The 24,340-nt window shown below is 38.9% G+C and overlaps 1 protein-coding gene and 1 long non-coding RNA gene across 3 annotated transcripts in view; one reads left to right on the plus strand and one right to left on the minus strand.

The window, feature by feature from the left end:
• The window catches only part of Tph1 (tryptophan hydroxylase 1), a 27,220-nt gene extending 7,647 nt beyond the window's left edge, over positions 1–19,573 (plus strand). For both annotated transcript variants that reach the window (XM_010615143.1, XM_010615144.1), the window contains exons 4-12: positions 4,273–4,456; positions 6,567–6,667; positions 8,604–8,671; positions 8,820–9,016; positions 11,439–11,574; positions 12,199–12,325; positions 13,933–14,028; positions 15,417–15,550; positions 17,211–19,573. In XM_010615143.1, the coding sequence (XP_010613445.1) occupies positions 4,273–4,456; positions 6,567–6,667; positions 8,604–8,671; positions 8,820–9,016; positions 11,439–11,574; positions 12,199–12,325; positions 13,933–14,028; positions 15,417–15,550; positions 17,211–17,400 (1,233 nt within the window). In that variant the 3' untranslated portion in view covers positions 17,401–19,573. The remainder of the gene's footprint in view (positions 1–4,272; positions 4,457–6,566; positions 6,668–8,603; positions 8,672–8,819; positions 9,017–11,438; positions 11,575–12,198; positions 12,326–13,932; positions 14,029–15,416; positions 15,551–17,210) is intronic.
• Positions 6,903–24,116, minus strand: LOC104856034. The gene is made up of 4 exons (XR_004517414.1): positions 23,953–24,116; positions 8,942–9,272; positions 7,790–7,962; positions 6,903–7,277 (listed from the first exon to the last, which is right to left on the minus strand). It is a non-coding gene; the product is annotated as an uncharacterized LOC104856034 (long non-coding RNA).
• Between the last annotated feature and the right edge of the window lie 224 nt (positions 24,117–24,340).

Consider the following 24,340-nt stretch of genomic DNA (forward strand, 5'->3'; position numbering starts at 1 on the left):
GGCAGTGGAACCACTGAGCTAAATCCCCAGCCCTTTAATTATATTTTAATTAAGTACAGCATTAAAATTTAATGATATACCTAATCCTATATAGTAATGATCTATTTGATATTATTTGATGACATTAAAATATTAAATGATATTTTCTGATAGTGAATATTTTATAATTATCCTCCTCTGCTATTAGTGTTTCAGTGTTTCAGTGTTTCAAATACATCCTCAGTCCACTTATAGATAAATGGAACATAAGTTGGTACTGTGTAATGTAGGGAAACTGTCTGGTAATGTATACTTATGAATCTCAAATGCTCATATTTTCTGATCCAGTAATTCTACTTCTGTGGTCTGTCTTGAGAAAATATGGAGGGGGAGGAATATCACTGAGAGAAACAGCTACTTACTGAAAAAAAAAAGAAAATATGGGTTGGTCAGGCAGAGCATGAACGTTTACAGTACACTTACTGTGTGCCAGGTGCTGTGCTAGATACTAAGGGTATGGAGCTGAACAAAGTACACAGTGCCTGCCTTCACAGAGTGAATAATCTAGTGGGGAAGATAAGATGACAAATAAAGAGAGTGTTTAAAGAAGTACATCTGGTAAAGTGACTCAAAAGTACCAGGTATTGGTCTACTGGCAGATCAGCTGAGTTCACACCCTTCCTGTCACTTATTAGCTGGGTGGTCATGGGTGAATTAATTAATCTCATCACATTTCCCTGTAACATGAGAGAAACACTACCTACCTTACAAGGTCATCATGAGAGCTAGTAGAATTACCGTATTTAAAATGCTTGTGATAGTACAAAGTAGATGATCAAAAAAAGTGAAGTTTTTGTTTGTTTGTTTGTTTTGTTTTGTACCAGGGATTGAACTTGGGCCCTTGTGCTTGTGAGGCAGGCATAAAAGTGAAGTATATTTAGAAGTCAAGTTTATATCTGTCTGACATACTATTAAATAGCTATTTGAAAATAATGATGCAGAGAATTAAAAAAACTTATGTATAGACAAAGACTTTAGCAGTTTTAGCAGTTTGTAATGAAAAATATCAAATGTTTTTAACCATATCTTCAGCTCCATTCTCTAGAGGTAACTTAAAAAAAACTATTTCTTTTTTTTCTCATTGGTAGTGTATTACATAATATAAATATTGCTGTCATATCTCTCTTTGAGTTGTGAATTTTACATACTTGTTTGTTCTCTATTATAAACAGTGATATTGACAGTGTCTTTCTTTCCTTCCCTTTCCTCTCCTCTCCAAGTTTGACAATTATATCATTTTTATTCTGTTGATTATCTTTGTGTTTTAAAAAATTACCTATTTCCTTCTCCCACCAGCTTTCATTTTATTTTATTGTTATTCAAAGAATACTTGTGCATGGTGTACATACTATAAAACTTATCAAGAAAACAGCAATCTTCTGCTCCATTTGTCTTCATTCCTAAGATTTGTTTGATTTTTTTAATAAGCATAGGTATAGAAAATTGAGTTAATCCTACTCATTAAATCACACGTGATCAATTTTTTTACACATGCATTTGTTTATGCAGTCTCTTCCTGTCTTATTTTATTGTTCCAATCTCAATTTCTCTTTTCATTGTCTTATTTTATGTGTACTTTAGGTATGAAATATTTATGCACACATATAATATTAGTAATGTATATAAACATTACAGTGCTGTAAACACTTTTCCACACTTTGTGCTGCTGCAGATGCACCCCATTAACTCTTCTGACTGCTGCCTGATCTAGGGGAGCACCCTTCCCACTTTACTTATCTTCAGCCTAAAGGAAGCAATCATTTTAAGCCTTTTAAACTACTTCGCTAATATTTTACCTGCACTTATTTTGCTTCTATTGTAGGTATTGCCTATTGATTTCCTACAATGGAAGTGAAGTCTGTTTCTTTACACAGCTTCCTTCTCAGAGGCCTCCTTAACTTCCTTCCTATTTCTCAATGCTCTCAAGAAATTTTCTTAATGTACTTATGCCCTATTTTTGTCTATGTCAGTGTTTGTGTTTTCATTATTAAGATTATGAAAGAAGACCTACAGTAGGGTGCCTCTTTTTTTATACAGTGGGATTGCTGCCTACTGTTTGAAGGCATGGATCTTGGAGCTAGATAGCCTAGGCTTGAATTACGGTTTTGATAGCTATTAGCTGTGTGCCTTTGAGCTAACTGCTTAACCTCTCTATACTTCTGTTTCTGTGATTAAAATAACTTATGGGGACTGTCTCATTTGTTTGTTTGTTTATGATACCGGGGATTGAACTCAGGACCTTGTATAACTTATTATTCTTACTTTATCTGAATTTTCTTGACTAACTTTTTCATTCAGATCAACTTAGAAATTATTTAGTTAAATTTCCTCACCAAAATCCATTGAAATTTTGGCAGTGTTCAACTTATGTATTGATTTAGGAAGAACTGATACAATATTTTCATCTTTTTCCAAAAATAGAACCTTAGCTTTATATATACTCATCATCACTTAGAAAATATTTGTGAATGTGTTATTGTCTTTTTTTTTTTTTTTTTTTTTTCCTACCGGGGATCAAACTTGGGTCCTTGCGCTTGTGAGGCAGGTGGCGGAACCACTGAGCTAAATCCCTGGACCTCTGTGAATGTGTTATTGTAAGAAACTGTAAGAGGGCCAGGGATTTAGCTCAGTGGTTCGGTGGCCTGCCTCGCAAGCGCAAGGACCCGAGTTCAATCCCCAAAACAAAAAACAAAAACAAAGAAACTGTAAGAAATAGGTAAAATAAAGCTCCCTTTTACCCCTGACCAATTCCAGTCTATCTTGTAATTGGCTTTCTTCTATTGATTTTATGATAAATTCTATCCTCCTTGATAAACCCTGCCTATTCCAATGTCCTAACATCTCCTAGTATTCATCTTTCTTGGCTCATTCCTACCTTTGCTTGCACAGTTTCTTCCATTTGGAACTCCTCCTTCTTTCTGTGTTCCTATTCTTTTCATCCTTTAAGATTTATTTCAGTTGCCATTCTCCATGAAACCTTCTGTTCTCTTTAATTGATGATTTTTTTCCTCTTCGCTGACACCCCTGCATCTGATCATGAGCTACTTGTATTTTCTCATAGTCTTTCACATGTTGGCCAGCTAGACTATAAATCCCATGTCTGTCATACTCTCCTTTTTATTTTTTACAGCACTTTCCTAACTACACAGTTGTTCACTAGGTTATTCTAGGATGAACTGGTTAGTGTTGGAGATCATCTGCCCTAACACTTTCATTTTTTAGATGAAGGACCGTTGGGTGATTGGTTCTCATGTTTCAATACTATGTCCCTAGTGCTTTTCCTCAGTATCTGTCATGACTTGTGTCTAGATGTCCCCCCGAAGTCTTGTGCAGTCATAGGTGGGGTTTTTTGGAAGTGGCTGGATCTAGGGTGTATGATGCTGGGATTGAGGATGCCCCACCCTCAGGGCAGGTAGCCTGGGTGGAATAAAAGGAATGGAAAGGGCTGCTGCCGTCGCTTGCTTCTTTACTGCCTTATTGCCATCTGCCTGCCCTGCTGTGCCATGGACTCTTTCTCTGTGATGCCCCTCTGCCACGCCTCCCTGCCTTGGAGCCAGCTGACTGTGCACTCAAACCTCTACCAACTGTGAGCCGAAGTAAACCTTTCCTCCTTTAACTTTGAGTGTTGAGTATTTTGTCTCAGCAATGAGAAAAGAAACTAAGACTGTACCCAAATTGGTAGAAGAGCATGATTTCCTCCCCTAGGTCTGCACATTTAGTATCCACAGCTCAGGCTGATGCAGAAAGGGATTGGAAGAAGCAATCTGGTTCATCTTACTACTAACTTTATGGGTATTAAGTACTCTGCATTCAAGCTCTTCATCTAATTTTATTGAATGCACTTTTGCAGATGACACTTTATTTCACAAGGAGTAGCATTAATATCACTTTCTGAAACTGATTTTATGAGTATTTTCCAAAAATTCTTTTTATCCAGGAGACCTGATGTTTTGATTTAAATTCTAATCAGTTCTCATTATCTGAAGAACCTCTAGTGAGTGTTAAATTACATTACTGGCTTTTGGAGGGTATGATGGATTTCGAAGACTTTTATTGCATAGTACATAATATTTGAGGGGGAATTATTTTGCTGTTGGCTGCTCTAAACCATCCCTTTTCCCATTTGGTTATTATTATATTGTGAAATTGGTTTTTAATGGTAATGAAAAGAATTTTCTCTAAGACTGTGGACATTTGAGGCAGTTACATGTCATCGCTACTTTCTGTACACAGGAGAAGCATGTGAACCTGTTACATATTGAGTCTCGAAAATCAAAAAGAAGAAATTCAGAATTTGAGATTTTTGTTGACTGTGATATCAACAGAGAACAACTGAGTGATATTTTTCATCTGCTGAAGTCTCATACTAATGTTCTCTCTGTGAACCCACCAGATAATTTGACTGTAAAGGAAGATGGTAAGTTTGTTTTGTTTTGTTTTTGGTTTTTTGAGATAGGGTTTCACTATGTAGTTGAGACTGACCTGGAACTCACTATGTAGCCCAGTCTGGTCTCGAACTCACAGGGATCCTCCTGCCTCAGCCTCCCCAGTGCTGGGATTACAGGCGTGCGCTACCACGCCCGACTGGAAGATGGTAAGTTTGAACAGTAAAAATGTTACTTAGATGATTAAGTACCTAATGTAAGTTTACTCTTACATTCATCTTGAAGACATGAAGATAAAAATAAAACAGTGCCATTTCAGATTTCTTATGGTCTGCTGGTGAAGGAAACACAAAATATAATTGCTCAAAATACTAAAGAAAAATTATAAGGCAACATTCAATTAAAGGTGAGGAAAGTGAAAAGGAAACCTTGAGTAAAAAGAAGAATCAAATGGTTACAAATCAGTTACCTCTGAATTATCAAATGGTCAAGCATGTCTTGACTCCACAAACCTCCAGTTCACACTCTCTGAGCACTTAGTAACTCTCTCATGGCTTAACATCTATTGAATGAATATTTGAATTTATTTGGAATGTTGGTGGTGTCTGACAACTGTGAGGTGAAATATATTATTCACAGCCTCCCCAGCAAAACAAGGGAAGCAGCAAAGCCTTCTAAGGTTTCAGCTACTCAGATAGCAAAGATAGAGTTGAAGATCTCCATTAGTGACAACAATCCTTGTAGTTTACTTGCATCAGAAAGACAAATGGATACTTTAGCCACATTTTATATATGGTACTCAATCTACAGTAATCTCTCCAGATGATGCCACAGTATTTAAAGTATGATCAGGGCTAATATCCACCTGTTGTGTATTTGTAAGTTTGTGCAATTATTAAAATAGTGATACATGTCCACTTAGACTGCCAGGAACTAGTTCCCTGAGTTGCTTCCCATCATGCCAGAAGCCTCTGTCACTCCAAATTCTCACCAGAACCCCCACGTCCACCGTTAACAAAGAAAGGGCTAACACCTGGCAGAGTAGGTGTTATGGACTCTGCTGGTGTTTATTTTGAGCGATCAGCTCTCCCGCTGTATTTGTTGTTAAATTTTGAATATCACTCCTGGCCGTAAGAATTGAGTCCTAGTCCTCTTTATTCCACTGCAAATGAGTTACCTTGGGTAAATTACCTTACACCTCTGGAGTTTGGTTACCTCATCTATAAAATGCAGAGATTTGTTGATGGCTAGCTGGTTCAGTTGACATTTAGGATATAGCAATATGTGTTAGGCATTTCTACTAAGAACCAAATACAAAAATATACCTTCCCTACCCTAAGTCATTCCCAGTCATTTCATAAAGACAGATAAAATAAAGCATAGCAAAAACATCGAGAGTTACACAGTGTTACAAAAACCCAGAGAAAATGATCTCTTCCTACAGGGTCAGGGAAGTCGTTACAGAATGAGGGGTCTTACTAGATTTGGGAGAAAGTTGTTCTCAGGAATATGAGAAAGGTGTTCTCAGGAACACAGAAAGATGGGGTGGGGTGACTGGGAATGGGACAGGTCATCCAGGTTGAAGGACATATGTAAAATCCCAGAATCTCATGAGTATCAGAGGAATGTTGAGATGAATGTGGCAAAGGCATTAATGAATTTCTAAGATTTTCCAACAACAAAAATAGATATTCAGAGTTCTTTTTAAGCCTATACCTTGGTCTGTAAGTTTTAGATCCTTATTCTGCTTTGTAGGATAGCTACATATGTGGCTTAAAACATTTTAAAAGCATTTGGTCTGTACTAAAGTACAGTATTTGTCCAACACTTGGGAAATAAATCTTTTTTTTCCTGGGTACTGGGGATTGAATTCAGGACCTTGTGCTTGCCAGGCAGGCGCAGCACCACAGAGCTAAATCCCCAGCCCTTTGGAAATCAATCTGAAGACTCAAAAATGTTTTTAAAGTTAAAAAATCTTCCATAAAATTTACTCCTAAGAAATAGAGTGGGCTACTTAACTTTTATAAATGTTGCTTCTATATACAAGTAAAAAAATCTCATCCAAATTTATTCATTTCTTCTCTGTTAGTACCTTATTTGATATCATCTTTTCAACTTTTAGTGGGTTTTTGTGTTTTTCAGGTATGGAAACTGTTCCTTGGTTTCCGAAGAAGATCTCTGACCTGGATTTTTGCGCTACCAGAGTTCTGATGTATGGATCTGAACTTGATGCCAATCATCCTGTAAATATTTTTCTTTCTTTTTTTCAGCTTTAATTGAGTTTATTGGTACATTTTAGAGATACAGTACAGTTACATTCATTGTTGGGATCTTGTACCTCTACTGTAAATATTTTTCTTTAATAAACAATTTCATTAAAATAATTTAAAGCAAACTAAAAATTAAAGGCAAATTTTCTTTAGAAAGTATTTTTTTCTAGACTAAATAGCATCTTGTTTTAATCCAGAGTTCAGAGAATGTTAGGCCTCTGCATTGGTGGAGTTGAGACTAACTGCTTGAAAACCACGTAATGTCATTGGCTCCAAAACACCTGCTCCCTCTATGCCTGGCATTGCTATTTGTTCCAAGAGGTATTTCAAGAGTTGTACAGCTTTTCAATGTCTGCAGTTAGTTCTTATTAAAATGGGAATGACTTTTGGAAAGGAGAATAAAGATGGGCTGGAGAAAGACTTACTATCCATGCTACCCAGCATGATTGATTTATTAGGCAGTGATGACTAGGAAGTTAATTTTTTGGAGAATTGTACAGTACAGAAAAGATTTGGAGAATTAATCCATGCAGAGCATTGGTAAGTCCAGAGCATTCAGCTTGCTTATGGAAGCTCCAGGTTCCTGGGAGAGGAGGAGAGAAGAGAGTGCAATTAAGGAGTTTTACAGACCAGGGCTTTAATCTAGCTTTTCCCACTTAATCACCATGTGAATGTGACCTCATACCACTTGGGACATCCTCCAGATAATTCACCCATTATTTTAAGATCTTATTGTATAAATATTGCAGTGAAATGCAATATTTGCCCTAAAGGAACTTATCGGTCTAGATAAAATGCTGGAATACATCTATATAAGCATACACAAGATAAAATGTAAAAAGTGTGTGAAATGACATCGATAAATTGCTTTAAAGTATATGAAAAAGAACAAACACACCTAGTTAAAGAGGTCAGAGAAAGGCAAAATTTCAGTTGGACTTTAGAAGATTTCAGCAGGTAAGTGATGGTGAGAAAGGACAAGGAGGGAACAGATGCTCAGAGATTCAGAGGCAAGAAAATCTGGAGCATGTTTACAGAGAGGTTAGTAAAGAAATAAGTTTTACTGATCTACTACCAAATCCTGGTGATTTTTACCTCCTGAGTATTTCTTAAATTTCTTCCTTATTTGTCTCCACTTCCACATTCCTTAACTAGTTTCCCTGCCTCCAGCTTTGCCATCTCCAAATCCATCCTCATAGTCACTAGAACGATCCAGCACTTCAAGATGACCACTGTCTCTCTCTCTCCACAAAAATCACCAGTGATTCCTAGGAATATATGCAAGAGAATCGAAAACATATTCAAAAATTCATACACAAATGTTCCCATTAATATTAGTCCTAATAATAAAAAAGTGGAAACAACCCAAAATGCCCATTGGCCAATAAATGGATAAAAGTATGTTATATCCTGGGCCAGGGATGTAGCTCAGAGGCGCTGTGCCTGCCTTGCAAGTGGAAGGTCTTGAGATCAAACCCAGAGCCTCGAACATGCTCGTTGAGGACTCTTCCTCTGAGCTGTAACCCGAGGCCTGTTCTTTTATATTAATTACTGCCACAGGTGTGTATAACTGAAGATGTGGTTGAAGGCTTAAAGGAAAAAAAAATACAAAAACTCATCTTGGGAAGAAGGCCATTTAACTGGGGCTATGCTTTTGCTAGTCTTCAAACTATCTTTGTAGTCATTATAGTATCTATAGATATTTATTTTTGTAGCCAATAGAGTTTAAAGGTGTTATGTAACATTGACTTCAAAATAAAAAGGATCGTAAGTCTTTAAACAATACTTGCTCATGGTAATATTTACTAGTCCTGTAATATAATATCTCCAGTAACAATAATGAAATGTTTCCTAAATACCATCTTTCAAGTATTTTTAGTGTATTTAAAAACTTATTTTTGATTATCAGGGCTTCAAAGACAATGTGTACCGTAAAAGACGGAAGTATTTTTCAGAGTTGGCTATGAACTATAAATAGTAAGTATATTATCTATGATAAAATATACAACTTTGAGATCACAAGGTAAATCAATAGAGCAAATTTGTGTTTCATTTTTAAGTAGGAAATAAAATAATTGCTACCGTGTACTGACGCTAATTCAGAATAATTCCTTTCTCTCATTAGCGGAGATCCCATTCCCAAGGTTGAATTCACTGAAGAAGAGATTAATACCTGGGGAACTGTTTTCCGAGAGCTCAACAAACTCTACCCAACCCATGCTTGCCGAGAGTACCTCAAAAACTTACCTTTGCTTTCTAAACATTGTGGCTATCGGGAGGATAATATTCCACAACTGGAGGATGTCTCAAACTTTTTAAAAGGTATCGAGCAAATTTATTTTTGTAAGGGGAATGTGTTTTGATCAGGACAGCATTTTTTTTGTACTGGGCATTGAACGTAGGGCCTTGTGCTTGCCACGAAGGCAGGGGCACCACTGAGCTACATCTCTGGCCCCATGTCAGCATTTTTAACAGAGGAGTGAAGTCTGGTTATGTAGGAGTTCAGAATTTTCCTCACTGTGTCCTGGCATGTTGCGATGAGGATTTGGCACCACGCTCAAGGGGAGCCAATCATAACCTGGAGCAGGAGAATAAAGTGAGCAGAATTAAAAGAGAGTTTTGAAAACTTATCAATAGCAAATATGAAAGGTGTTTAAGTCGAAGATTTAGAAGACATTTATTAAATATTTGAATATTTGAAAGCCATTTTATGTAATAGTGGTAATAGTATGTGGTCCTAGAAGTAAGGGACTGTTGGATAGAAACTGTGAGCTTCCACACAGAGTGGAGAGTATCTGGTTAAATGAGCCATTTCATAATCTGAGAGGCTCCTGATAGAGTCATCTGCCCTTCCACGGAGGTGTCCTGCCTAAACGCCACGCCTGGGAGTCAAAGATATGGTACAGGGAATCCAGACACTTGAGGGAAGGGTGGCCTGGACGATTTCTGAAGTTCCTTTCTGCATTAAGATTCTATCATTTTCACATGAAAGATGTGCAAATGAGAGCATAAACAAAGGGGAAGAGAATATTTATTCTTCTAACTCTTCATACTCATTTGGTCCAGGACTCTTTATTTTTTTCTAGTTAGTATGAAAAGTAAAATGATCAGTGATCTCCAGGGTAAATAATATTTAAGAAAAATAAATATCTGCTGTTCTCTCAGCAGATTAGAGACCTTAGTGTGAAAAAGAATTTATGTTTTTGACTGAAAGGGCCTTCCTTTTTTTTGAAGTTACTCTTTGAATTTTTCTTAAGGGGCTTTTTTTTTTTGGTCTTGTTTTTCACTTTTCTTTTTTGGTACTGGGAATTGAACCCAGGGCTTTGCGCTTGCCGGGCAGGCGCTGTGCCTCTGAGCTACATCCCCGGCCCTGAATTTTTTATGTATACTGTTAATAAAGTAATCTATAAATCCATTCAGTACCTTAACTTTCATTATTAAAAAACTACACACAATGTGTTTGCTTCGGCAGCACATATACCAAAAATTACACACAAAAATAAAAAAAACTAGAGGCTGGGGATTTAGCTCAGTGGTGCTACCGCCTGCCTTGCAAGTGCAAAGACCTGAGTTCCATCCCCAGTACCAAAAACCAAAACAAAACAAAACAAACAACTGAATAGAAAAGGGCAATTGTTTTTCTACATGAGAAGAAATCTTGTAAGTGGTTTCTATAAAAACTAGGCTTTTAAAACAGAGTACAATGCATATAACCTTAGTGGGCTTACAGAGTTGTACAACTGCGTGCTACAGGAGTTTTTTTAAAATCAAATTTGCATGAGATTTGGAGGAAATACTCTGTTATGGATACAAAACTGAAGGTGTTATCTTGGGATCCAGAAGCTGGGCTGGCTGCAAGATGTGTTTGCTGAAGGTGATTCAAGGGCAAGAGAGCTACCAACATTAAAAGACAACTTAAAGAAAACACCAGGTCAAAGAGGATACAATGCTCATACTGTCAAATATGGTAGCCACTAGGCACATGTGGTTGTTTAAATTCTAAATAACTTAAATGAATTTCAGTTAAAATGTCAGTTCCTCAGTTACGCTAGCCTAATTTTAAGTGTTTAGTAACTACTTATAGCTAGTGACTGCCTTGCTGGACAGCACAGAACAGAACTTTCTGTCATTGTGGGAAATTCTTGGACAGTGCCTTGCTTCTCAGAATGGGACCATCCAACAATGAGGCACCAGGGTAGAATTGGGGTACCAGGGTTGTAAGACTTTGCAATGAAGGACAAGACTGGAGCTTACGAAGGTCTCCAAGTCACCGATATCTAGTGGCAGACACGTTTCACAGTACGTACAGTCTTGCCAAGCGGGGAATGACAGAACGCTGTCCAGTGTACACAAAACAAACTGCAAAAAACAGTACTCACTAAAAATGGCATTGATTAAAAAATGGTTCCAGCCTAAAATAGTCTTTTTCCTGAGTGTTTGCAAAAAGAAAGTGAGCCTAAGGAGACAGGAAGGTCTAATATAAGGAGACTTTTCTCTCAGCCTGTCTTTACTATTTACTGTGTGTCCTCAAGCATAGTATTGTTTCTGTGCTGTCATAACGAGAAAATCTTTAGCTCATATTGTATACCCAGAAAGAGATATGATATGTAAAAGGTCTAACTCATTGCCTGGCCACAGAATGTGCTTAATGATAATTTAACACGAGATAAATTTTAGTTTCCATGTCCTCCATCAAAGTCTGCACACGTGGTAAAGATTTTCTGTTTTCTTCTCTGCCTTACAGAGCGCACAGGGTTTTCCATCCGCCCTGTGGCTGGCTACTTATCACCAAGAGATTTCCTATCAGGTTTGGCCTTTCGAGTTTTTCACTGCACTCAGTATGTGAGGCACAGTTCAGATCCCCTCTACACCCCAGAGCCGTAAGTAGTTACATGCCAGCCATTCATTCATTAAGTGATTATTATTTATAGTAAGGGTATCCACTGCATTTTTTTTCAAGAATTAAGTGGATCAGCATCTGGGAAGCATTTAGAATACTGCCTGGCTCATCATATATGTTCCAACATTTAGGCATTATTTGTACTGTTAATCAATAGCCTGTTAGTGCCAGGTGCTCATAGAACTCATACTTCAATGGGAGATATGAATAACAAATACATTAGTAAATGTATATGTTATGTCAGTCAGAGATGAGTGCCATGGAGACAAATAAAGCTGGGAAAGGGGATGGAGCGATATGTTATATGAAGGGTGATCAGGGAGGGCCTTGTTGTGAAAAGTGCCATTTGAACAGGGGCCTGATTTGTGTGGGGGCTGGGACAAGGGTATGTCTTTGGGTATCTGATATGTAAATGTATGTCTGTAAGTGGCCAAGAGTTTGAACCTCAGTCATTTCTTTACTTGGATTGTGTCCTTTGGGACCCATTATGACCTGATCAACTAGAACAAGAGTAAGATTGGCGATTCAAGATTTTTGATTTGACTGAATGATTATACACGTACGCTAAGCATCACAGTATGACAGACTTGTTCCTCCGTTTCAGAGATACCTGCCATGAACTCTTAGGTCATGTTCCACTCTTGGCTGAACCTAGTTTTGCTCAGTTCTCCCAAGAAATTGGTTTGGCATCACTTGGAGCTTCAGAAGAGGCTGTTCAGAAGCTGGCAACGGTATAAATCTATGAAAAGCTCTAAAGTGCAGCTGTTCTCGGCTGGGTACAAAGTATGAGTGTTTGTGCAGTTTAAAAATTCATATCACGGGTAGCCATTGGAAAAGTGGTCTTTGCTCAGAATATTTAACTTAATTAAAATAAGACATACAATTGAAAGTGTTCTCAAAAAAGAGATTTTTAAAGAGTAGAGAAATGTTAATGCCACTAGTTTGTATACCTTTTATTTTCCAGTAAATATGATAATTTCCATATAATTATGCTAAGAACATTTTGAGCACTAGGTCCAAGACACTGACCTGGAACTAGAAAGATGAGTAAGTCCTGATTCCTATCTTTAAGGAGCTTGTATACTATGTGAGGATTCACGTTCAAAGGGGGAAGAACTACAGAGCAGTTTGCGAGAATTTGGGGGAGGTTTCATAGAAAAGGGACCTCTGTCCTAACTGTGGAAATGAGTTCTGTGGTATGTATTCTCCTGTTCCAAGGAGGGAAGGAGGAGCATCTGAGGATGAGGGTGCGCTTGGTGAGCTTGGGGGAAATGACAGGAAACTGGGGCAGAGAGTGGAAGGATAGAGGAAGTGATGTGAAGCGGGTTGACTGGCTGGAACAGTGCTTCTTGAATTGTGCCTTGGGCGTCCTGGGGGTTTCTCAGATGTTTTCACAGGGTCCTTGAGGTTAAAATCCTGGATAGGTAAAAGATCCACTCAAATGGGAAATGAGTTTTAATCTAACAGATGGAGTTCATTCTGATTCCACATTATCTCTGAGCTTTAAAAAGACGACCATGTGTTGAACTTCGGTATATTTCAGGAGAGAACATCCATACTTACCTGAAAAGGCTATTAAAATATTCTAGCCTTTTCCAACCACATAACTGTGTGAAGCCGAGTTTTCTTCATCTACTTTAACCAAAACAACATATTGCAACAGGTTAAATACAGAGGCAGATGCAACAATCCATCTGTCTTCTAGCCAGGCATTAAACAATGTCTAGTGAGACATTTGAAAGACTTGTAATGATGTTGTTAATTAGCCTGATTGAATCATTCCACACTATGTACCCACTATTTATATATGATTATATTTTGTCAGAAGAATTAAAATAAAAAAGATTTTAATGATGTAAAACAAGGCTACTTTCATAAAAATGGTTATTTTTATATAAATGTTTTTATTTTATCATAAAATGGGTTTACCATATTTATACTTAATATTTTAAAATTCAGTTTTAATTTTAACATGGCTAATATAGCTAGTTATAAGTTACATATGAAAAAAGATCCCTGTAATCCTCAGTAACTTTTACATTACATTTTTGTTTTGGTACCGGGGATCGAACTTGGCCCCTTGTGCTTGCGAAGCAGGTGCCAGAACCACTGAGCTAAATCCCTGACCCCCTCAGTAACTTTTAATTGTGTCTAAAAATCTTCAGAACAAGTTTGAAAAGTGCTAGTTAGAATGAGGCCAGATTGTGGAAAGACTTGTGACCTATGTTGGGGATCTTGGGCTTTATTCTGGGGGTACTTTGGACCAGTGATTAAGAGTTAAAATTTGTTTTAGATGGAGTCATCTGGGATGTGAAATAATATTAATGTCTTTTTGCAGTGCTACTTTTTCACTGTGGAATTTGGTTTGTGTAAGCAAGATGGGCAGCTAAGAGTCTTTGGTGCTGGCTTACTTTCTTCTATCAGTGAACTCAAAGTAAGAGTTGTAAATCTTTGCACATAACTAATTCACCTAATATAATTGCTATGACCTGAAGTAGTTTTTATATTTGAATAAGAGCCTCCCATGGGAAATACTTGGGGTGACAGTAAACATTGCTTTTTAGTTTCAATTTTTTTATCAGTACATGTTTGCAGTGCATAATGATGACATTTGTCATGGGGAGTTGGTACATATGTGTAACACATCTTAATTCTTTTTTTTTTTGAAACAGGGTCTCACTATGTAGTTCAGACTGCTCTGGAACTCACTGTGTAGCCCAGGCTGGTCTCGAACCTACAGCGATCCTCCTGCCTCAGCCTCCCAAATGCTGGGATTACAGGCGTGTGCCACCACACCTGGCTTCTTACTTATTTTAATAAACATTACTTGAGGACATTTTTCTTGGGGCCTGGTTGAGGGTGGGTTCCTGGGGCCATGACCTGGAGAGGTATACTCTTGTCCCTGGCTCCTCTCTCCTCTCTGCTTCTTGGCTGCCATGGGCTGAGCACCTTTCTCTCTGCCATGTGTCTCTGCCTCACAGGTTATGCCTTGGAGCAAGCTGATAATATACTAAAACTGTGAGCCAAATTGAACTTTTCTTCCTTTAAAAAAAAGACATTTTTCTCTATTTTCCAAGTTTTCTGAATACATGTAATCTTTTTTTTTAAAGGAAGAACGTTTTAGTTAGCTCATAGTTTGTAGAGGTTTTGGTACATAATTGGCTGGCTCTGAGGCAGAGTGATATGGCAGACAGAGATTGCAGCAGAGAAACAATTCATGGTGGGCAGAAAATAGCAAAGGAAGCAAGAGCTACACACAATTTTTTAAATAAAAATGGTTTTGAAGCTTTTGCTTACAAAATCTTGCAACTACCTCATCACTTCATCTTTCCTGGTGTGCTAGCAATAACTTCTATACTTGTGGGGGAATTATTTGATATTTATTATTTAACCAATGAATGTATGAATTTGTTGAGTAATGGCTGTGAAACACTGTCCAAGGTATTGTTTTGCTGTCAAGGATCTATCAAGGAGCCTGCCACCTAGTGGTGGCTATAAGTCAAGTATAGGAATAACTACTGTACCATTGTGTAGAAAGTAGGTGCCACAATGCAGGAATAAGTAAGGTTTCATGGGTGCCTCTGGCATGGAGAAATTGCAATGAAGCCACAAAGATGATCTTGGTGTCTTTCTGAGGAATAGCAAGCCATTTGTTTTATTGGAGTAGGATGTGCATTAAATAGAGATGTAGGAAAGAAGTTGTAGGTTGTAGGTTGGGGCCATTGGATAAGTAATAAGTGCAGAAGTGTACCAATTCTGGAAGTTGTGTGATCTCTGAAAATAGAAATTATTCTTTGATCCACTGACTTTTTTTTCCTCTAGCACGCACTTTCTGGACATGCCAAAGTAAAGCCCTTTGATCCCAAGATTACTTGCAAACAAGAATGTCTTATCACAACCTTTCAAGATGTCTATTTTGTATCTGAAAGCTTTGAAGATGCAAAGGAGAAAATGAGGTAAAGTATATTTTCTTCACACCTTCATTTTCTTCTGCAATTGATAGGTCAAGTAATGGTAACAACCAGATAAGTTGAGAAATTCATTCCCATCCTTCCCATCAGAAAGTTTATAGTTTAATAGAAAAAAATAGACTATCTATACACTGCTATATAACAATATGGAAAGTGACAAGAGCCTAGAAGAGGTATAGATGAAAGATAGTTCTACATTTTATTCAAGAGCAATTCATGTCAGCTGGGGGAACAGGAAAAGCTTAGCACCCTGTGAGAAAGGTCCCAGAGCATAGATAGTATTTTAGTTTGTTTGTTTTTTGTTTTTTGAGACAGGGTCTCACTATGTAGTGAGACTGACCTGGAACTCACTATGTAGCCCAGGCTGGTCTCAACTCACAGCGATCCTCCTGCCTCGGACTCCCGAGAGTGCTGGGATTACAGGCGTGCACCACCACACCCGGCTAGATAGTATTTTAGATGTGTTAAATTTTATTTATTTATTTAATTTTTTAAAATATTATTTTAAAAGTTTTTTTTTTTAATTTTAGATTGAGAGTATAGTTGAACTATTAATCAGCTAAGTATGTGATTAAGAAAGGCAGGAGGCTATTGGAGGCAGAGACACTTTTCTTATGGTACTTCTGGAGAAAATAAAAGTCTGAACTAAGACAGAGGTCACAGGAAAAGGAAGGACTATAGGAGCAGAATCAGCAAAACAACATTTGATGGAGGAGAGACATGAGGTTACATTGTGAAGATAGGAGTAGAAAGAGGTTGAAGACATGCTCTTTATCTTCCAGAGATTGACTGTAGTAGGAGAGGTAGCCCATGCATAGAACAGAGGGGCTTTCTTAAGCACATATGGCACCTTTGTGTAAATCAGAAGTGCCCCCCCTGTGTAAACCAGATAGATTGCAGCCTGGGTTTCAGCCTTTACTCATGCACAATTATCCTCAGCTGCACAGTTATCCCTAGGGGTCCTGCGCATGACTTTTCTTGGCTTACTAAATGAAGGTGCAAATGCTGACTTGATAAAGGAGGCAGAACTTTGATGCTTTGAGAAAAGGGTAGAATTCAAATCATTTGAGAGGAGAGGAGGCTAGAGAAAAACATTCTAAGTGGAAAGAGGATACATCTTCTGGAGACAGGGCTGCTCCTGGCCTCCTTGTGTGCACGTGTATGGATGTAGTCACAGTTGTGTAAGGCACAAGTGGGGAATCTGTTACTGTGTGGCCAAGTATCTTAATATATTGATAAAGCTACTGTGGTTGGTATCCTTAGTGTCATCAAGAGATGTCTAGAGCTGGGGAGTAGCTCTGTAGTAGAGTGCTTGCTTGTGTTGTGTGAGGCCCAGGGTTCAGTTCTCAGCACTGTAGAAAAAAATGCATGAGACATACACAGTAATAAATTATTAAGAAAGTGACCTATGGGATTTTTCTCTAGTAATGCCAGGGTAGATGTATCAATGCTACTTTAGGTTTTCCACCTGTTGCATTCTAGGGGCTCTCTGCACATGCAGGTAAGGAAATAGATGAGATTGTTGCACATATATCTAATAAAGATTTGTCTTTTGCCTAGTATGTGAAACAGATTTTCTGTTGTTTGTTTTCATCAATGCTCTGTCCTCAGAAATTAATGATCTCTTCCTTGTTTTCTTAAATAGAGAATTTGCCAAAACAACTAAGCGTCCATTTGGGGTGAAGTATAATCCATATACTCAGAGTATTCAGATCCTGAAAGACACCAAGAGCATAACCAGTGCTATGAATGAGCTGCGGCGTGATCTAGATGTCATCAGTGATGCCCTCACTAAGGTCAGCAGGCAGCTGAGTATGTGGCAGTCATCCTCCTAAACCTGAAGGCATTTGAGCATCAGTTCAGAGCCTGTGGGCCAACTGTTGCTTTTCCTGAAGACCTGATTCTGAAGGGACAGCAACTTCTGGCAAAACAATATTCTCTAATCTCACTGTTTAATGAGTCACTGGTCTCTGAAAATGTGTACCTCTGTATACTCTATCTACCTTCTTTTTTTTTTTTGTCTTTGTTTTTGTAACGGCTGTAGTGACATTTAATTTATAGATCATGAAATTCACTGGCCACCTCTTTTTTTTGAGGCCAGGGCTTGCTAAGTAGCCTAGGCAGGCCTTGAATTTGCAATCATCCTGCCTCAGCCTCTCAAGTAGCTGGGCTTACAGGTGCATGCCATCAAGCCCAGTTGACCACTCATTTTTAATAGAGAAGTAATCTGGCCTAATGAATAGATATGGTCTCAGCATAACTCTATTTTTTCCATCCTTCCTGAGTAAAATGAATGATCAGGCCCCTTAGAATACCTTTGTGAGTGTTGTGAAGTTCACCCCATATTGTTACCAGTATCTGTTACTTATTGCTGCATTTATGTCAACCGCAATCACATTCATTCACACACCTAAACTTGAGACCAGCTCTGTCTGCTGCTGGTATGAGTAAAGAGATCTCTGTGGAGCATGCCTAGCAGAGTGCAAGTAGTCCAGGTGTAGGTGCAGTGTCTTATTGGGATACAGCAGTAGGTAAGACTGAAGGGTTGATTGGGGTGTAATTCTTGAGCCTAGGCTATGAATTTCACATTTGGGTTTGTAGGCACTAGAAAGGCCCTTCCCAAGTGATCCTCCTCCTTGAAACATTTTCCTTTCTATGACATTGCATCCTACTGGTTTTTTCCTAGATTATCTGTCCTACTCATGAGGCCCAGGGGACCGTGGTGGGGACAACACTTGAATGGCCTTGCACTCAGGCATGCAGTCTTGGTATCATAGTGGTGTTGTCCCCAGGCTAGCAGGAGTCAGTGTTGTCAAAGGGAGAGTTAAGACTGAGACAGTAGAGAGAAACATACCGTGTAAGTGGGAAAGGCAATTATGTACTTTATTTCTGAGGCCAAAAATAAGAAGGCAAAAGGTAAGGGTAGACGGGGAGGAAAAGGATGGAGGAAATGGAATGTTAGGAAGATTGTCGAGGAGAGTATTTTAGGTCTGAGCCTATAAATATGCAAGGGTTGCAAGGATCAGTTATTTTTTTTTAATGCAATGTCAGCTTGGTAACAGGGATAAGCAATTTTGTTACCTTTTTGTTACTGTAGGAAGATACCTGAAACCATCAACTAAGGAAGAGGAAAAGTTTATTTTGGTTCACAATTTTGGAGGTTTCAGTCAGTGGTTGGTTGGCCTTGTTGCTTTTAGGCCCGTGATGAGGAAGCAGATGGTGGGGAACATCTGACAGAGGAAAACCATTCACCTTATGTTGGGGTAGGGGAGAGAGGGGAGAGACTAGGGTCCCACAGTCTCTTCAGGGCATGCCTTCAATGACAGGAACAGGTCCTGCTACACCCTACCTCTTAAAGTTTCCAGCCTCTGCCAAAAGCACCAAGCTGAGGACTAAGCCTTTAACATATTGGCCTTTGGGAGCCATTAGATGCAAACCTTAGCCGCAGTTGTGCTATAAATGGGTGAACCTGGACTCCCAGTGATGTCCTGGGCCTCTTTCATTTTCTTTTTGCTCCCCCATCCACTAAATGGAGATGTACCTCAAATTTCTGTCTTTAGCGCTCTTCCCTCCACTGTCTCTTCATGAGATGGTCAATCACATCCATGACTTCAGTTTTAATTTTGGATTACTCATATATTTGCAGTTTTAATTCTGGCATCTTTCTTGAATTTTTGCCTCTTAATTCCAGCGGCTTGCTAGTTATTTCCACCTAGATGTCCCATAAATTAGGCCAATGCTGCACAGCTTCATGTGGCCCCATTCACACGGAATGAAAGGAGTTGTACAGTGTGACAAACCTGCCAAGTATCAAATTCAACAGGTCCAAAGAGGGACTCAGAATCACTGGAATATTCACTCCATTTGCTTTCTCTAATTTCTGCTGATGGCATATTAAGGGTCATATTTCAGTTGGTTGTCCTGGCTTAATCAGCTACTTAAAAATCTCTGCCTTTATTTTTTTACAATAGTCAAATTGCATACCATTTAACATGCTTTATTTCAAAAGACCACTATATTTTTAATCATTTAAAGATTTCAAGAGAAATTATAAAAAATTTTAAAAGCCAAATTTCATTTCTTGTTGTATAAGGAAACAGAATTTGGAAGAGTAATTCATGCTATTTCAGATCTTTACTTATACATTTTAATAGCTAACAACTGTTAAGTATGTTTCATAGTAAATAGATCTGTTATTTAATCTAAAATCATTTGAAATATTGATTCACTAGTTTATAGTTTGTCTACTTTGATACAAGTAAATCTATTATAAGGAAACCATAATAGATAACAAGTAGCAAATTATTCATTCAACGTCTGTTATTTTCATACAAATTTGATCATGGTGAAGAATTGGTTTGACTTTTAAAACAATGATATTTAAAAATCACTTTATATGGGCTGGGGATTTAGCTCAGTTGCTGTGCCTGTCTCATAAGCACAAGGTCCTGAGTTCAATCTCTGGTACTGGGAGAAAAAGAAAAGAAAAAAATTCACTTAATAACTAAAAAGTGAAAGTAAATGTTATAGACTCAACGCTGTATGTAATTCACAATTTCAGGAATGGAAATATTTAATAATGGTTTTCAGTTCTTCTAATTTAGGGATTTTTGATATTTGATAAGTTAGGAGTCCCAAATCTTAGAATTTTACATATGTCTTTGGCTTTAAATATATGTCTCCAAAACACCAAAGAATATGTTATAATTACTCAAATATGAGTACTGTACAGAACTGAACCAAAAGTTTAGTTCATAATTCTTTACCAGTGAGTCATTACTCAAGGTTATAGTATCCTCTTGAATTTTTTAATAAAGCTCAAAAGTTAGTCATCGGAATGCCTATATTTCTTAATCCTCATATTTTGTCATTTGGAGTTACAAAGTAGTAATGAAACATCAAGATATATAGAATTATTGTTGGGCCAGGGATTTAGCTCAGTGGTACAGCCGCCTGTCTTATAAGCACAGGGTCCTGAGTTCAATCCCTGTGTACCAAAAATAATAATGATAATAGAATTATTGTTAATTTTTAATTTGGTACCAGGGATCAAATTGTTAACTTTTAAGTTGGCTTCTGAATTGGGAAAGATAAAAATCCTGGGATTCTCTAAAGGAACATTTAATACAGTCCATATTTTAATGTATAGGAAGTGGATAAAGATACTGTGATCTCTTTCTGTTTAGTCTTTGTCTTACCATGTAATGTGCATTTATAATTTGTAAGTTTGTCATTCAACTGGATAATAAATAAAAGCAAAAATCATGCTTTGAACAATTATTTTTTTTTGTCAAATACACATCAAAACATTGAAGCTTATATTAGCAATATATTAGTTTAAAAAACTGCATCATATCTTTATATTTCTTAAAAAATGTATGGCTGTGATGTATATATCTGAAACTTGTAACCACTTCCTGGGGTTCTTGGTGAAGCCTCGCTCTCTTGTTCCTTATCTGAAACATAAGCGAAATCTACTGCACTTGGTTACAGGCTACATTATGAGAGGACTTTGTAAAAACGAACTTTGTTTTTGACATGTCAAGAGTCATTGGTATAATTCTCTCCTAATCAGAGATTTTCCCCATAGCTTCTGGGTGGGTTTATCTTCCTCCCAAGGGGATTAACTTTGGCTTCCAGCAGGCAGTACAGGTAATGGTGGCAGAGGAAGCTCTTAGTCCAGTTAGGGATGGAGACTATGAGAAGCTTAGCTTTGGTCTCTGGGAGGATAGTCTATTTTCAGTGCATCTCTGTTCTCAGGGCGAAGCACTTTAGGGTTCCCCACTGAAATCTATGAGTGTTTACCAGGACTGCTGCTTCTACTGGGCCCTGGATGCCTAGTTTTGTTCCCTCCTTATCACCTTCTATCCAAAGCCCTGTAAAATTACTGCTCAGTTTCTCATCTGCTGCTTTCAGCCCAGATTTCAGCCTCCAAGACATTGCTTGTTATAATTAGCAAGTGTTTCAAGGAGAAAAGTAGTGCCAAATATAATCTCCCAGCTCCCAGATCAGTGGTCCTTCAAGTTTTTGCTGCTCTGATAGCTCTGCAATGACTCAAAATAGATTTTAAAATATTTCCTGCCAGCTTTTCTAGTCGTGTTTGGTGAGAGAATTGGTCAGCAGCTAGCTAATTTTCCTGTATTAAAAAGTCTGACCTTGGAGCAAATCATTTAATTTCCCTGACATGTCTTTTTCATCTACAAAATAATGATCCTAATACTATGTACACTAGTTATTATTTGGAGGATCAAATCTAATAATCAAATGGAGACATTTCTTCATCACAGAAAGATAGTCTGCGTGGCTCCAACTACTTTATATATTTTTTTTGTGGTGGAAGTGACATCTACAAGTGTTTCTATCAAATGGTGTAAATTTAGTCCTGTTCAAGAACTGTGCCTTAACCAAGCCGCTCATGAGAAGAACTAGTCAGTGGCATGGACTTAGTGGGAACAGTAACGACATCTCAATATTTCTAAGAAATTGTAGTAAGGGATATAACATAACAGTATAATTGTACTTTAGCTGAAGTATTGATGCCATGAATATTCAAGGAGTGAAATTAGAAAACTGTCTCACGGACTATTAAAACTAATTCTACCAGGAGCTAGTTCCTCTTTGACCCTCTGGGTGAAATCTCAGCTCACACTTCCTTGCCTTTGTTGCTCAGTCACAGACTAACAAGTCTCTAGCTTCTTTTAATCTTTTTCTCTCTTACATCTCTCCCCTCTCTTACTCAATATTTTAAAAGTTCAGGGCTGTGTAAAAATTTAAAGCATCAAACTTTAAAGGTTTTCTCCTCTTCTAGAATCACACAAGCAATTCATGAACTTCTTGTTTTCTTGCTCCTTTGACTCCTTCAGGATTGGGAGGAGAAGTGGTAGCAGAGGAGAGGTAAAGAGTAGCAAAGTTCTTTTTGGCCTGTTACTATGTGAGTTGGCGGAGCTTTCTGTACTTGATAAGTTCTTAATGCTGACTCACCTTTTGTGGGGATTTTGGAAGACCACCCCATATGACTTCCCAGGACCTCTTCATATGGGTAAATGAATCTCTGCTTGGATTATTGGATAACCCTCCCTCAGCCTCCAGGAAACTAGCAGTCACCTGTCTTGCAGTGTCATCTCACTCTTCTAGAAATTCCCTTGGACAGGATATAAGATAATCTCTTAGCTGATTTGTTCATGCTCTGGGCACATTCACATAGATATTCTCTTTCTTGAAAACCCCTGGCTGTTAAACCTTCCCCATAGCATCTATTTCTCTGTGCACAACTGTCATGAATGGAACAGCAGCCTGATGGGGCATATGAGGCACATACCAAGCTTGCTGAAGCACCTTTCCTTGGATGTGAGATGGGCAGGGCTCACATCATATTGACAGCAGTGCCCAAATATCCTATCAGAATTATCTCTGGGTCTCTCTGGACTTTTTCTTAGACTGGAAACCATACACTGATTTCCAGCCACCCACTTTGCAAGTTGTGCTTTGGATGTTTCTCATTCCATTTTATACTGAGAGAGTAATTGGCCTTTGTTCCTTTGGTAACTCAGTCAAAACTGAGAGGGGAAGGGTCTCATTTTTATGTCCTATTACATGTGCTTGAAAAGAATCATCGGAACAAGACTAACCTACCCATGAAACATCAGCTTCTCTAGAGAGGAAGGCTGCTTTGCCTCACTTAAATTTACCTTTTCCTTAGCACGATCATCATTGTTCTCAAGAAGCCACTGGTCAGGTAAAAGGGAAGGGCTGCCCCCACGTGGTCTCACAGGCAGAAACACCAAGGAGTGGTGGGACGCAAGAACAGGATGGATAGGAGCTCACCTGAGGCACTTCCCAGCGGTTCCAGGCATAAAGGGTGGGGAGGACTAGAGAGACCTGTGCCAGGGGAGGGTCCTGGAGCTAATGCATGTGCATTAGCACCTTTAATGTGACTTCATCTGTTTCCAGTTCCTAATTCTATGCCCAGTGTGCACTGCCACAGATTCCGTCAGAAAAATTGTAGTTATTTGTTTTTCTCTCCAGTACCGCTGGGATCCCGTTTAACGCGGTCCGATGAAAGCCATTTTAGACGGAAATCTTTGCTAGGTCAAAACTCATCCAATATTGACGATCAAATTTGGGGCAGGCCATGCCCAAGCGCGGAAAGATGGGACGCCTCTTGGCCGGTACACACGCTAACCCGCCCCCCCCAGTTCGAGACTCCAGGCGCCAGCTCCTGCTGCGTGACAGGAGCCGAGGGCGACAACAGCGACGCAAGGCACTGCGCTCGCCTACCAAACACACCAAAGCTGGCCGCGACAGATCCGCTTACGACCCTGGCCAGGACTTTTCCTATCCCTCAGGGTCAGTTCCTAGCGTCACCAAGCGGTGACAACCACCCCTACCTCCTTGTCAGTCCCTCCGCGCCTTGGTCGGACTCTGAGGGGATCACGTGGAGGAGATCTGTCCGTCACTGAGAGTACTGCACCTGTATGGATTTATCACTGAAAAAATACGGAGCGCAGGGGTGGGGGGAGGTCAAGTGGCCGGGCGCCCCAGGAGGCTCGGGCGGGGCGGCTACCAGCGCGCTGACAACCACCCCTACCTCCTTGTCAGTCCCTCCGCGCCTTGGTCGGACTCTGAGGGGATCACGTGGAGGAGATCTGTCCGTCACTGAGAGTACTGCACCTGTATGGATTTATCACTGAAAAAATACGGAGCGCAGGGGTGGGGGGAGGTCAAGTGGCCGGGCGCCCCAGGAGGCTCGGGCGGGGCGGCTACCAGCGCGCCTCT

Source organism: Fukomys damarensis, unplaced genomic scaffold (assembly GCF_012274545.1).
Source record: "Fukomys damarensis isolate Sample0158 unplaced genomic scaffold, DMR_v1.0_HiC HiC_scaffold_16, whole genome shotgun sequence".
NCBI lineage: Eukaryota > Metazoa > Chordata > Mammalia > Rodentia > Bathyergidae > Fukomys > Fukomys damarensis.